Source organism: Medicago sativa, chromosome 1 (genome assembly GCF_051527215.1).
Source record: "Medicago sativa cultivar Bolivia chromosome 1, Bolivia_mono, whole genome shotgun sequence".
In the NCBI taxonomy this organism is placed as follows: Eukaryota; Viridiplantae; Streptophyta; class Magnoliopsida; order Fabales; family Fabaceae; genus Medicago; species Medicago sativa.
Genome location: NC_140749.1, coordinates 63,724,837 through 63,738,515, shown reverse-complemented (window position 1 = coordinate 63,738,515; position 13,679 = coordinate 63,724,837). Strand labels below are relative to the sequence as shown.

Genomic DNA, 13,679 nt, shown 5'->3' with positions numbered 1-13,679 from the left:
TATTGGAGGGAATGCATTAACTAAAAAGAAAACTGAGAGGTTGAATCTCCAACATCATACATCAAGAGAATTTAAGAGTGGAGCAAATGCTCAACGATAGAAATCGAAAACGATGCAATTTTATCAAGTGGCCTAGTTGTTAGAAATTCACCTCTTAAAATGCGTGGAAAGCGGAATTCAAACCCACCAATTCAGTTCACGGGACTCCGACATACTTTTAATTTATGACTGTCTAATATATTCTTAATTTTTAGTAAAACTCGTTTTTATGTTATTTTCCTTTAAAATGTATTGAGCCGGCTAATTTAGGAATTAAATTACTATATAAAATTTTTGAGAAAAGAAATACTGATATAGGACAAAAATGCTGACTTACCTATCAGAGAATTTTCTGAAGTTTCTTCTCACTTGTCACTAGTCAAAACATTCTATCCTCATGCAGACACAGAATAAGACAGACACACATGAGTAGAGTAGAATACAAAATGGACTTGCAATAAAACAAAGGACATGTACATGCAAAATATAAAACAAAAGCAGTTGTTAATTGACGAACATATCAATGAACAAGTATTGATTCTTACAATGAATTAAGCCTTAGCGGAAATACCTAGAAACAGAACCTTCAAATAACCATATAATGAATTTCTTTCTTCACTTTTCATTAACACCAAAAAAGTTATTGCTAATATGCAAATGGAATCTTCATCTGCTCCCAGGTTTCGGTTCAGAGACCACTCACTCCCGGAGTCTCGAAACTTGATACACTCTTCAGAGCCGAGCTCCGATGACGTGGTTTCCGTCCTCTCACTTTCTAATTCTAATAACAGTATTGATCAACCTGATGACAATGCCAAACTTGATATTGAATCCATCACTGGAAGGGTACTTTCATATATAATTAATTTTAATTTATTTTATAAATAACATAATCATCACTGCAACATGTTTCATAATACATGTTTTGGCTTAATAATGATGATGACAGGGCATCAAACATCTGTGTGATGAACTTCAAGAGCTCAAGGAAGCAGCAAATCTAGATTTACATAGAAATATCTTTGCTAACTATTCCTCATTCCTTAGGTAAGGTAATTAATTAATTTTATTTCTATGAGCTACTTTACAGATTTTCATTTATTATTTTATCATCATTATTTTTATTAATACTCCCTCCGGTCCTATTTACAAGAGAAAATTGACTTTTTAGATACATTGAATAATGTATGTATCTAGTCAATAACCTAAACCAAATACATAAATTATTTAATGTATCTAAAAAATAAATTGTTTCTTGTAAATAGGACCGGAGGGAGTATATCCAAACACTACTTGATTCATGAAAATATACCTTTAGAGGTAGGTTTATGAGCTTAGATATCAAAATTTGTTGCTAAATTTAAACCATATTTCAAATTACATTTACTATTATTTTTCTTTCAAATATACCATTGATTGATCTAATACTAATTTGTGTTGAAAGATAAAAAGTCATAATTTGACACATCTATACACAAAAAAGACAATTTAGTAATATTCATACATTACATACACATTAATAAACTACAAACTTTTCTTAATACTACATATGAGAAAAGTATCAAAGGGGCTTATAAAAAGAGAAGGACTAGTATTGTTCATTCATGTTTATGAAGGATATATCTTTGTTTTCTCATGTGTAGAATACTAGAGGAAGTGACAGGGGTGGAGAATGAGCTTGTGCACCTAGAAAATCACTTCTTATCCCATCAAATGTTAGTCAAAGATCTTAAAGATCGCATATATCCTAAGATATTGTCCATAAACTCAACCATTGAAGAATCTATAGATTTTGTCGTACCATCTCCGCCAAGCGAATTAGAAGCTCTTATCAATGATGTTTCAGAAAAGCTGGATATTCTCATGTCAGAAAACAAACTAGATGAAGCCTTACAACTCCTAGAATCTGCATACGAAGATGAATCCCTAACTAATAGTGATGATGAGATAATCTTATACAACACTATGATTTCTGAGAAAAAGTCCATGGTTATAAAACAATTGATACAGATAGTTGAGAACAAAAGAATAGAAGGACCAGAACTAAAAAGTGCACTGGCTACACTTTGCAGGCTTGGTGATACTCAACTTGCTATTCATCTATTGCTTAAATATTACCATTTGTGTATTGTAACTGGAACAAATAATTTGCAGTGGGAAAGTTCATCAATAAATGAGATATATATCAGAAAGCTTGCTAGGTTTGTGTTTTCTAGGATCTCACAAGCGGCTAAGAGCTTTGTGATGTTATGTGGAGAAACTTCTGCTTATGCCTCAGAACTTATGTTGTGGTCATATGAAGAAACAATGTCATTTATTACTTGTTTTGAGAAATTTGTTAAATCCACATCAGAAGTAAGTGTTGGTTTGTCCTCTGCCATAAAGGCTGCGAAGTTTGCAGTCATGTATTGTTCTTTGTTAGAAAATCAGAAGTTAATGCTGCTGCCATACTTAGTAAAGCATCTCTTTCCTTGCATTGAAGAGGTTTTGAATACACACATAAACCACTTTAAGAAAGTGATTCCTATATTCTCAGTAAGTGACTCTTGGATTTTAGAGAAATACCTTGTGTCTGGAGTGTTTGGTGGAGCTGGATCTTCAACAGGACAACCTGATTATTGTCTGCTAACTTCTAGTGGCCGGAAGGTTCTGACACTATTACAGGTGTGTTCAATTACCATATAATATTAAACATTATTGATGTGTTTTGATGCTAGGTTCAACTTTATAAAAGAGGCATTTAACAGTTGATACACAACATTTATGTAGGTCTAATCTCTAATGTGATACTATAATTTAATGTTGAACGTCGTTTCAACTTAACAACTAACATAAATTATTTTTAAGACCTCATCCTATTGCGTTGCACGGGTTCATAATACTAAAACATAACATATTTGATTGACAATAATCAGGCCATTGCAGAAGACATTTCTCCGTTAGTTGAACTTGAAATGGGAAATTTAGTTATTAGCGGACTCAAGAATCTCTTTAATGAGTATATTATCATACTTGAAAGAGCCCTTACTTATGAAACAAGTGCAATGGATCAAGATAGTTCTAGAATCAAGTTACCTGAGTCACTTACACAACAGGTTTCTATTTTGGCCAATTTGTCAACATTGATGCAGTTTCTCTCTACTATGGTCAAAGATATCTTTAGCATGGACACACAAGTGGTGGAGAACCACTCAGTTGGTCTTAAGCATCATGAACTTGATGATTTTCTGATGTTTATTGAAGACGGCTTCAATAAGTTGAGAAATGTGTTCTGTCAGCAATTAATTCTCAGAGCGTTGTCTACTTGCAGTAGCCATGAAATAGCTTCAGCTATTCACTATAATGACCAATTTGATGCTAACATGATCCACAATCCAATGCCTTCTGCCATATTTCAGGTATTTTTTCACTGATAATTCCCTAACAAATAGTTGCTTCAGATTTTGCATCTATATATGCTTATGTAAGGTTTTATATTTAGTATAAAGTCTAGTCTCGGTCATGTGCAGGTTTTATTTTTAGAGCTGAGGAAAATTGAAAAACTTGAAGAAGAAAATGTGTTTGAAGTGAATTGGTTGATGGAATTACTGAGAGAGGTGATGGTGTGCATGTTTATTTGGGTTTCCAAGAGCAAGAAGATAAATGCAACAACAGAAGAGCATGTTAGCTTACAAACTGATGAAGCCAAACAGGTTTCCACTTCCCTCCCTTCTGTTTATTCTTGAGAGTTTTATGAGCGTTTTAAAAACAACATGATTCTCAATTTCTCATCCATTATCTTTATTCCTTGAGCAGTTTATTATGGATGTGCAATTCCTAGTGGAAATTGGAATGTATGGAGGATATTTCTCCACTGATCCTTTACTTCTTCTCACTGTCATGAAATCAACCTTTAACTCAGCTGGACTTGACCCTTTCAAGTAAATGCAAACAATGATTTCTAAATTCATTTTTTTTTTTATTATTCTTAGTTCTGTTAAATGTTAACATTTTGATCACAATCTCAAAGTATTCTTTACATGACTAATTTCAGAGATGCAGATAGTGATGATTGGGCTATTGATATTGCTACTAAAACAATTCAAAAGCTGTTGGAGATTGAGAAAACAAATTTACATCGAAATGAGTCTATAGTTACCATCAAAGACAAAGAGGAGCTGCATGAATGTAATTCTTCTGAAATAGGTGATAAAAATTCTTTAGAGGATAATGTAGACGAAGAGGAGCATGAGTCAGAAGCTGCTTTTGATGCAGAAACAGATTCATCAACATTTAGTCCTAGGGAGGGATCATTAGAAGAGAGAGACTATGTTGATATAGACGATGACGATTTAACTATGAGACAACTTAGTAACAGCTATATGCAATTAGAGAACACTGATTTTGAAAAGGCAGCAGATGCAGGAAATTATGAATTGACTCTTACACCTTCCTCAGGTGTGGAAGGACAGAGTTCTGATCAAACTGAATCAAAATCAGAGGAGTGACTTACCACTGTATAATTTCTTCAAAATATATCTACATAATTTTAGCTTTCCACTTTTTTTGAGTCAATTTTAGTTTTCCACTTTAGTCTAAAGCCTATTTGACCTATTTGATGTCTTCATGCTAATGTAAATATGTGCATCACACCTAATCTCACGACCCAAATCCTCTAGGAGGACAAATCTAACAACCAAACTTGACAAAAAACAAAGTTCCCAAAATAAATTTAACTTGAAAATCTCATGACCAAAAATAAATGGTACTGAACTTTGACATGTATTTTCAACATTTTAAAGTATCATAATTCTATTTACAAACATATACTTCCAACAGCAATTTTTAAAATGAGATTCTTGAAGACGTTATGCACCTCAAAATAAAGATATCACTAGACTTCAAATAGCTGTAGAATACAAAACAACCAAAAGGAGTTCTTATAGATGATGGAGGTAATTTCTTGTTTGCTTTTGAAGCAAAGCTGCATCCTTGATTCTTCCACCACACCGAACACCTGTGGATGCTACTCACCGGATTTTTTACAACTTTGGCTTCATTTTTTCGGATCCATCTATACAGAGAGGTTAACATGTGGCTGCTAATTTTTCGGATCCATCTGTACACTAGTTCTACTACAAATAAGCCAATATTTGATAGAACTTTTGGTCATTTTATTCGGGTGTTAGTGGATATGGAGCTCAAAATTGAACCAAAATATAAAATCCTTGTGGAGAGAACAATATTTTCTTTTATTGTTGGGATTGAATATGAAAACATGCATGACTTTTACAACCATTTTAATTATATTCGTCATCATGTAAGTTATTGCAAAAGAGTCAAAGTTGCACCAACTCAGGAGGAACACGAACTTATCAACAAGAGAGAGCCTAGACAAGTGCATAGGAAAGCTTTTGTGCAAACCAAAGATGACATGAAGGTACAGAACAAAGAAACTGAAATTATCAATTAGGAAGAAACCACTTTAAACAACAAACAATTTGGAGGGTAACATGGCTCAAAGAGTCTCAGGAAATGTCAGTCTTGATGAAAGGGCACAAACTAGTGGTACAAATATGGAGCAAGACATTGAGGTAAATGCAACTAATAATGTGAGTATTTAACACTCAAATTGTCACACCACAATACACGTGTTTGAGGTATTTCAATTTATTTCCTATAATATAGACCGGATTCGAGCTCCTTCTGCTGCAAGATCTGCTAATGCCTTGTATTGTGATTCAGCGCTAGAACTTAACACAACTTTTTGTTTTCTAGAGGGATAAGTTATCAAACTATGTTCCAAAAATGTATAATAAGCTTCTACCTCCTCCCTATGGCTACCTCTCTCTTATGTCCCTCTTCATTGTAATCTTCCTGATGATTCTACTACCTCCTTCCTATGGCATTATAGACTATATATTTCTAATTATTCTATACACACAAATAAAAGTGTTGTTTTATTACAAAACTATCAATTACAATAGGTTGTTAAAAACTATTAAATTAACATTAGCAACAACGCAGAGAACCAAAAATATGATAGTGAGACACTATGCATCCATGAGTAAGATTAGTGAAAAGCAAGTAAAGTTTGTTTTCAACCATCATAACGAAGCACATGGGATGATGAAAAAAGAGCCAATAACTGCAGCCAACGAAGGGAATCAAAGGAAGACGCAGGTGAACGAATTGATGAAGGAAGAAAAAAAAAGTAAAAAATAATTTCGACCATTTCTCGATTTGTGCGTGTCATCCTTGCGCATGGGCCATGCCAATCTTCTCCGTATCATTCCAATTTTATCGGATGTCCCCGAAGTGATACTAGAAGAAGGTATTTCCGTGTTATATAAAAGCTAAATAATTGCAAAGGTTAACCGATGTGGGAGTTATTTGGTGCGTGCGTGCGTGCGTACGTGAGACAACTAGGAAATAAAATACAAACATACACTGCACTTACTAACCAATCAATCACTTTAATGCATCGCAGAATAAATGAAGGTTCGTTCGTTCGGTTTCTCCATTCTCTTGAAAAGTGAAAACTACTATACAGAGATGTTGTTATTGATATTTTTAACCAATGTAAAACCATTGTTGTATCAATATATGCATTTGATGAAAGGAAATACGATGTTAAGCAAGAAATAGCGTATGCGAAAAATTTAAAATTAGACATTAGCAAAATAAAATAAAGTAAAGCAGTAAGTCGACAAACATTTTCGGTACCAAAAATAGCTTTGATGGTGCTGAAACCGAAAACAAAACATTAAAAAATAATCACATGCATATAACGTGTAAAAGCAAAAAACAAAAAAATTAAAAATACCTCCAAATTCAAAGTGATAAACCTCACGTCCCCTCTTAATTGTGCTCCAAACTGTGGACCTTAGTCATAACAACTTCATGTCAGTCCCATATGATTGCTTTAGAGTCATGTTAGGTTTAAGATACCTAAACATTAGCAATAATTTGAATCTCATAGCAATGGATTTTTCCTTGTTTGAGTGATTCCAAGTTACTCCACACCATTGATTTTGAAGCTACTAATCTGATGCTTCATTACCACCGGATATGTTCGAACTGTTTCCAAGTTTGGATACAATTGTGCTTTCCCACAACAATTTGAGTGGATTGCTTCCCCTCTCACTTGGTAATTCTAAAGTGACGTGTTTACGGCTCAACGACCAAGGGGAAGGTGCTGGGTTTACGGGTAGCATTACATTATAGCATCATAGCATTAATGATTTCTCTATATAGTAGTTTTCACAAATGTATGGAAACAAATTATACAAACATCTCTGTATAATAGTTTTCACTTTTCAAGAGAATGGAGAAACCGAATGAACGAACCTTATGCGATGCATTAAAGTGATTGATTAGTTAGTAAGTGCAATGCATGTTTGTATTTTATTTCCTAGTTGTGTCACGCACGCACGCACGCACCAAATAACTCCCACATCGGTTAACCTTTGCAATTATTTAGCTTTTATATAACACGGAAATACCTTCTTCTAGTATCCCTTCGGGAACATCTGATAAAATTGGAATAAATTGGAATGATAAAGAGAAGATTAGTATGACCCATGTGCAAGGATGACACACACAAATTGAAAAATGACCAAATTATTTTTTACTTTTTTTTCTTCCTTCATCAATTTGTTCACCTGCGTCTTCCTTTGATTCCCTTCGTTGACTGCAGTTATTGGCTTCTTTTTTCATCATCCCATGTGCTTTGTTATGATGTTTGAAAACAAACTTTACTGGCTTTTCACTAATCTTGCTCATGGATGCATAGTGTCTCACTATCATATTTTTGGTTCTCTGTGTTGTTGCTAATGTTAATTTAATAGTTTTGAACAACCTATTGAAATTGATAGTTTTGTATTAAAACAACACTTTTATTTGTGTGTATAGAATAATAATTAGAAATATGTCCTATAGTCTAAAATGCCATAGGAAGGAGGTAGTAGAATCATCAGGAAAATTACAATGAAGAGGGACCTAGAGAGAGGTAGCCATAGGGAGGAGGTAGAATCTTAATTAGAAATATGACCTAGTCTACAATGGATGCAGATTGACAAAGAACCGGTTCGGCAGTGGGTTGAGTTGAAACATGATTTGTATTTGATGATCATGAATCCAAGTGTAGATGAATTGTATACTTAACCTACTACCCGGTCAGTTATCTCTTTCACCATCCGACAATTGAGTCAACATGTCTCCGATCCTCAACCAACAGGTTCATTCACTACCAGGCCACCATCAGAAGATTACAGTTTTTTTTGGTTTTGAAGATTCTAATTCGGCTACTTGCCCTGCTTCTAGAATGTTTGTTACTGGCTATCGCGCCTTAGCAAAGTTTACTTGTGAGCTGCAAGCCTGCAATGGCTCCCATTTCCGTTTGAAGATTTCTGCATTACTTTTGACAAACCCGCCTTCATCTACTTAGCTCACAATCCCACATTTCATGAAAGAACCAAGCATGTCTTTATAAATTTCCATCTTATTAGAGAAAAGGTCCAGCTTGGACTATTGTTTTCCCATAAAGATATCATCAGACTTGGACATCTCACGATTTTCAGATGAAGATTGGGCAACCAATACATAGGACAGAAAATCCCAATACATAGGACAGAAAATCGTTTGCAGGTTATTGTATGTTTTTGGTACAGAGTTTGATAACTTGTCCCTCTAGAAAATAAAAAAGTTGTGTCAAGATCTAGCGCAGAATCAGAATACAAGGCATTAGCAGACCTTGCAGCACATGTAGCTTGAATCCGGTCTATGTTATAGGTTGAAATACCTCAAACAAGTGTATTGTGGTGTGAAAATTTGAGTGCTAAGCTTTTGCTTCTAATCAAGTATACCATGCCATGTCCAAACACATAGAAGTGGATGTGCACTATATCAGAGATCAGTTGTTGAGTAATAACGTGACTATAACCTATGGTCCAACCTCAAATAAAATAGCAGATTATTTGACCAAAGCTCTAACAACAACGAAGTTTAGTCAGCTAAGGAACAAGCTAGGAGTAGTCAAACCATCCTCTAGCTTGAGAGGGGCAGTTAAGGAATGATCATAGCCAGTTTGAAATTGTCTCCAATCGATAGCATTATATCTTGATTTAAATTTGTAGAATTTCTAAATCTCTTATCTCTTATCTTTCATCTGTAATTTGGTATCGTGTTATCTTATCCTAATTATTCTGTCTGTAACAATGATTTGTTTTTCCTTATTGTATTTATACCCTTCCAACTGAAGCAAATAGCATTTATATGATTCATTCCGCCTTCTGTTTTTTCTATCTTGTAGAATATATTACTCCTTTAGTTGCCCTTGAAATGGAAAGTCCATTAGTGTGTGGACTTAGGAACCTATTCATTGAGTATATTACCATATTTGGAATTGAAAGATCCCTTATGAAACAAAGTGCAACGGAGCAAGATAGTCCCGGAATCAAGTTAGCCGAGTCACGACCACAACAGGTTTCTATTTTGGCCAATGTGTCAATGTTAGTGCAGTTTCTTTCTACAATGTTCAAGGGCATCTTTTGCAGCTGCAAGGATTTGATGATTTCCTGTTATTTATGAAGAAGGCTCCAATAAGTTGTGAAATGCGTTCTGCAAGCAATAAATTCTCCAAGTGTTATCTACTTGACGTCGCCAAAAAATATTTTCACCTATTTACTTTATGGATCAGGTTGATGCTAACACCATCCACAATCCAATGTCCTCTGCAATGCTTCAGGACTTATTTTCATTGATAACACCCTGATTCAACATCAACATATTGCATGAGCTATTGCCAAAGATATATTACTTTTTTGTTTTTAACATCAAACAAATTTACTAGATAAAAATGAGAGAAGTACAAAAAGTACAAAACCCACAAGCGAGGTATAAGTACAAAGGGTATTTTACGCATCCAAAAAACGTCCATCAAAACAAAGCAGAAAAAGCAAAGAAGATTAAAAAACCAGTTATACATAAAAGTTCCACTTCTTTCCTAACAAGAAACGACCTCCAAGAGGTGGTGGTTTTAATATCGTCTACAAGATCCTCTACAACCGAAACCTTTGATGCAAAGATAGTCATGTTTCTTGCCTCCCAAATCTTTCACACGGTAACATGTCAGATGAGAAGTCTAACCTTTGACATGTTTCTTGTTACTAGACAATGAAGAGTTAGACCATACATGCCAAATAAATTACTAGTTGAATTTTGTACCAAAAAAAAAAAAAAATTACTAGTTGAATTAGATAGTCAATAGCTAATTAGTGTAAACAACTATTATTTTCACGGCTTCATGTACATAATTTTGAAAACATAAAATAAAAACAATGTGACATTTTGTTATTAAAGCTGAAAACAGGAAATTAAAATTAATTTTGTCCTATACAAAAATTTCCTTTCAATTATAAGTTTCTACTTAATTTTATGTTTTAAAAAATTTATAGACATGAAACCACAAAAGCAACTTTTCTTTCATTATTATTTTCTAGTTTTTTGGGACTAAACAATACAAAAAATAGTTGAACTTTCTTCCTTTCAAAAAAAAAATAAAAATAGTTGAGAACAAAAATAAAGTGAATCATTTTTGTAATAATAAATCTATAAAATAGGAAAAACAAGCCCTTCCATTTTGGTTTATCAAAAGAAAACATTTTCAGCTTTTGTTAGTTAATGATATTTTATTTTACCTTATGGTTTAGAAATCATAAAAGAGAGACTGTAATACACAGGATTTGAATTTTTGGAGCGCAGTGAAATAAAGCAGTAGTGTGCATGGATTATCTGAAGTGAAGAGTAGTAACATTAATTATAGTATTAATATGGAATGACGTAAAATATCAACATCGGGGTGGTGGCGCAGTTGGCTAGCGCGTAGGTCTCATAGCTTCTGAGTTATCCTGAGGTCGAGAGTTCGAGCCTCTCTCACCCCAACAATCTTTTTTTTGCTCTCACCCCAACAATCTTTTTTGTAACTTTTAATTAATAATTAATCTCTCGTAGTTCCAAGAAAGGGACAGTTTTTTTTGATGAAGAATGGAAAAATTGTACCAAAAAGCAACTCATCACGTCGTTTAGGAAGCTAATAACTTATATTTTTATTTTTGTTTTGTTCATTTTTTTATTTTATAAATTACTTTTTATTCATTTTTTATTTTATAAATTACTTTTTATTCATTTCTTATTTTATAAATTACTTTTTATCCATTTTTACATTATAGTAAGAATAATCTGTAAAATAAAATCTAAGACATGTGGATATATGTATCAAAAAATTAATCTCATTGCATCTAACTTCATAAGGACAAGAATGAAAAATAAGAACAACAATCTACATAAAAGAAGCATCATGCTTAGCAAGTCAATTTGCGCATGTGCTGCCTTCATAAAAAGTGTGGCTAAAGTTGAGATTTCAATCATAAAACAAATATTTCTTGCCTGACCAAAAAAAAAAAAACAAGTATTTCTTGACACGGGATACTAATGACGGATATGAGTGAGTCAAGGGATGATCATCTTCCAAAACATGCAACATTGACATTAAGTCAGACTCACATATAATAAAAAATCCAACGTTCCAAGCCAAATCTAAACTGTGGTCAATAGCAAATAGTTTAACATTCATGTTTGTAGTGTGATCACAATAACCAAAGCATCCAATAAGCCAATCGCCACTAGAATTACGAATGATTCTTCCATAGCCAGTCGTTTATGGGTTGTCAAAGGAACTGCCTCCATATTTAATTTATAGATATTTGAAGGAGGTGATTTCCAACAAACATAATAACGAGGAGGATTCCAATAAAAAAATGTTTGGAAGCACAAATATAAAAAATTTAAAAGAGAATGATTAAATGACGTGACAAAAAATATTTTTTTATTTTTTTTATTTGTGTTTGTGTGTTCAAATAATTTTTATTTAAGATTGTGTCCATCCATATAAAACCTACTATGTCTTGAAGTGGTTTACTAATTGTCAAACTCCTACAAAAGAGCTTTGAGTTTTTCGATTGCATCGCCTCTGCCGGTGTTCCAATGTGTAGTTACTCACTTTTGATAGTTATATAATTCGATGATCTATAATTGGGCCAGTTAGGTTTATTAGAAACAAAAACAAAAGTCCGGAGAACTTCCTTAAAAAAAAAAAAGTCTGGAGAGCTTTTAATCTAGCACAGTAGATTAAAAAGACAAAAAAAAAAAAATCACAAAGATGTCATTTCTATATTCTTGAATATATTTTTTCTCTATCACTACTTCACTCAAAGAGCTAACAATTCAGATATTTATGTTGCTCTCAATTCCTCAATCACTTTTTGAACTCACATTAATTTAAGATTTATCCGTTCATCCACTACAAGATAATGTTTTTACTTAGAGCTATGATATATGAACAACTCAAATGAGTTGTCCGGTATCAACACCGTATGCTGCCTTCCAAAACCATGCACTGCACGCAAATCTAGGTGATGAAACAATTATTAAAAAAATCAAAAAGCACATGTATAGCTATGTTAATATGTTGTAGGACAACTTATAGGTTGTCAAAATATCATTTTCCTTTCACTTATATGCGTGTTAAATCTTTGTAAAAGAGGGAACTGAGAGCAACATAATGATGAGAAAGTTGGTACCATAATTCCCCCCTCATAAAAAAAATATTAGATTCAATTTTTGCGGTCACTCAATTAAGAGATCTATAATTCCCCCCTCATAAAAAAAATATTAGATTCAATTTTTGCGGTCACTCAATTAAGAGATCTAACCCTAAAAATAATCTGATGTCTTATTTTTTATTCAAAAATTATTCTTATGCATCTTCTATATGATTTTTTTGCATGTCATATGCATTTCGGATTTTAGAATTCAAACAACGTAAATACTTTATAAAACCCTTGTAAAACACTTTAAACATATCAAATTATAAAATCCAAATAGGATATGTAACACCCCGTTTTCCCAACTTGTAAAATAATACTCCCTCCGTTTCAAAATACATGTCCAATTTTTGCAATGTGCACTATTCACTTGACTTACTTTGACCATACTTTTTAACAAATGTATAAATACAAATATTAGCATGTAAGATGTTGTTTGATTTGTCTCAACAAATATTTTCAAAATATTAAATTTTTATAATTTTTTACTTTAGATAATTAAAGATATTAACGGTCAAAATTGTGCATTGACATATGTGAAGTGGTTGACTTGGACATGTATTTTGAAACGGAGGGAGTACATAATAATAATCAGAGTATTCAACTTAAAACAGGATGTCGCATTTCTTTAAATCATAAATCAAATATAATTAGAGTCAAAATCTGCTCTTTATTTAAAACAACTTCTGTCAATAACTTCAAATATGTCGCAGCGGAAAAATTCTTAAATGTTAAACAAATACTCGGCACTAAAGGCCTCAACATCTTAAACAACTTATTAAACATTCCATTTCAATGGTTCATCAACATAATTCATAAAGACACGTAACAAAAGGAAATAAAGCAAAGATCCCCATCCCGTTACGTATCAGAGCACCTAAAGACACAGTGAGAGATAGCCACCCACGACAGCAATCAACAACTACTTATTCTCGATCACCTGCAAGTTACTCATACGAAGAGCAACATTTCCAAGCAGAAGGGGTGAGATTTCAC

General features: G+C 33.1%; 1 protein-coding gene and 3 non-coding genes across 4 annotated transcripts; 3 read left to right on the top strand and 1 right to left on the bottom strand.

Annotated features, from left to right (window-relative positions):
• Positions 1 to 690: 690 nt before the first annotated feature.
• LOC146956299 (exocyst complex component EXO84B-like) lies at positions 691 to 4,578 on the top strand. The gene is made up of 7 exons (XM_085728285.1): positions 691 to 885; positions 989 to 1,086; positions 1,683 to 2,703; positions 2,955 to 3,437; positions 3,549 to 3,731; positions 3,835 to 3,959; positions 4,073 to 4,578. Exons 1-7 carry the CDS (start codon positions 691 to 693, stop codon positions 4,524 to 4,526), a joined length of 2,559 nt encoding a protein of 852 aa, XP_085584411.1. The 3' UTR covers positions 4,527 to 4,578.
• Positions 4,579 to 6,238: 1,660 nt separating this feature from the next.
• Positions 6,239 to 6,343, bottom strand: LOC146956298 (U6 spliceosomal RNA). The gene has a single exon (XR_015025187.1). It is a non-coding gene; the product is annotated as a U6 spliceosomal RNA (small nuclear RNA).
• A 1,196-nt stretch (positions 6,344 to 7,539) lies between these two features.
• LOC146956297 (U6 spliceosomal RNA) lies at positions 7,540 to 7,647 on the top strand. Its single transcript, XR_015025198.1, has one exon. It is a non-coding gene; the product is annotated as a U6 spliceosomal RNA (small nuclear RNA).
• A 3,229-nt stretch (positions 7,648 to 10,876) lies between these two features.
• Positions 10,877 to 10,961, top strand: TRNAM-CAU (transfer RNA methionine (anticodon CAU)). Its single transcript is given in 2 exon segments — positions 10,877 to 10,914; positions 10,926 to 10,961. It is a non-coding gene; the product is annotated as a tRNA-Met (tRNA).
• The last annotated feature ends 2,718 nt before the right edge of the window (positions 10,962 to 13,679 follow it).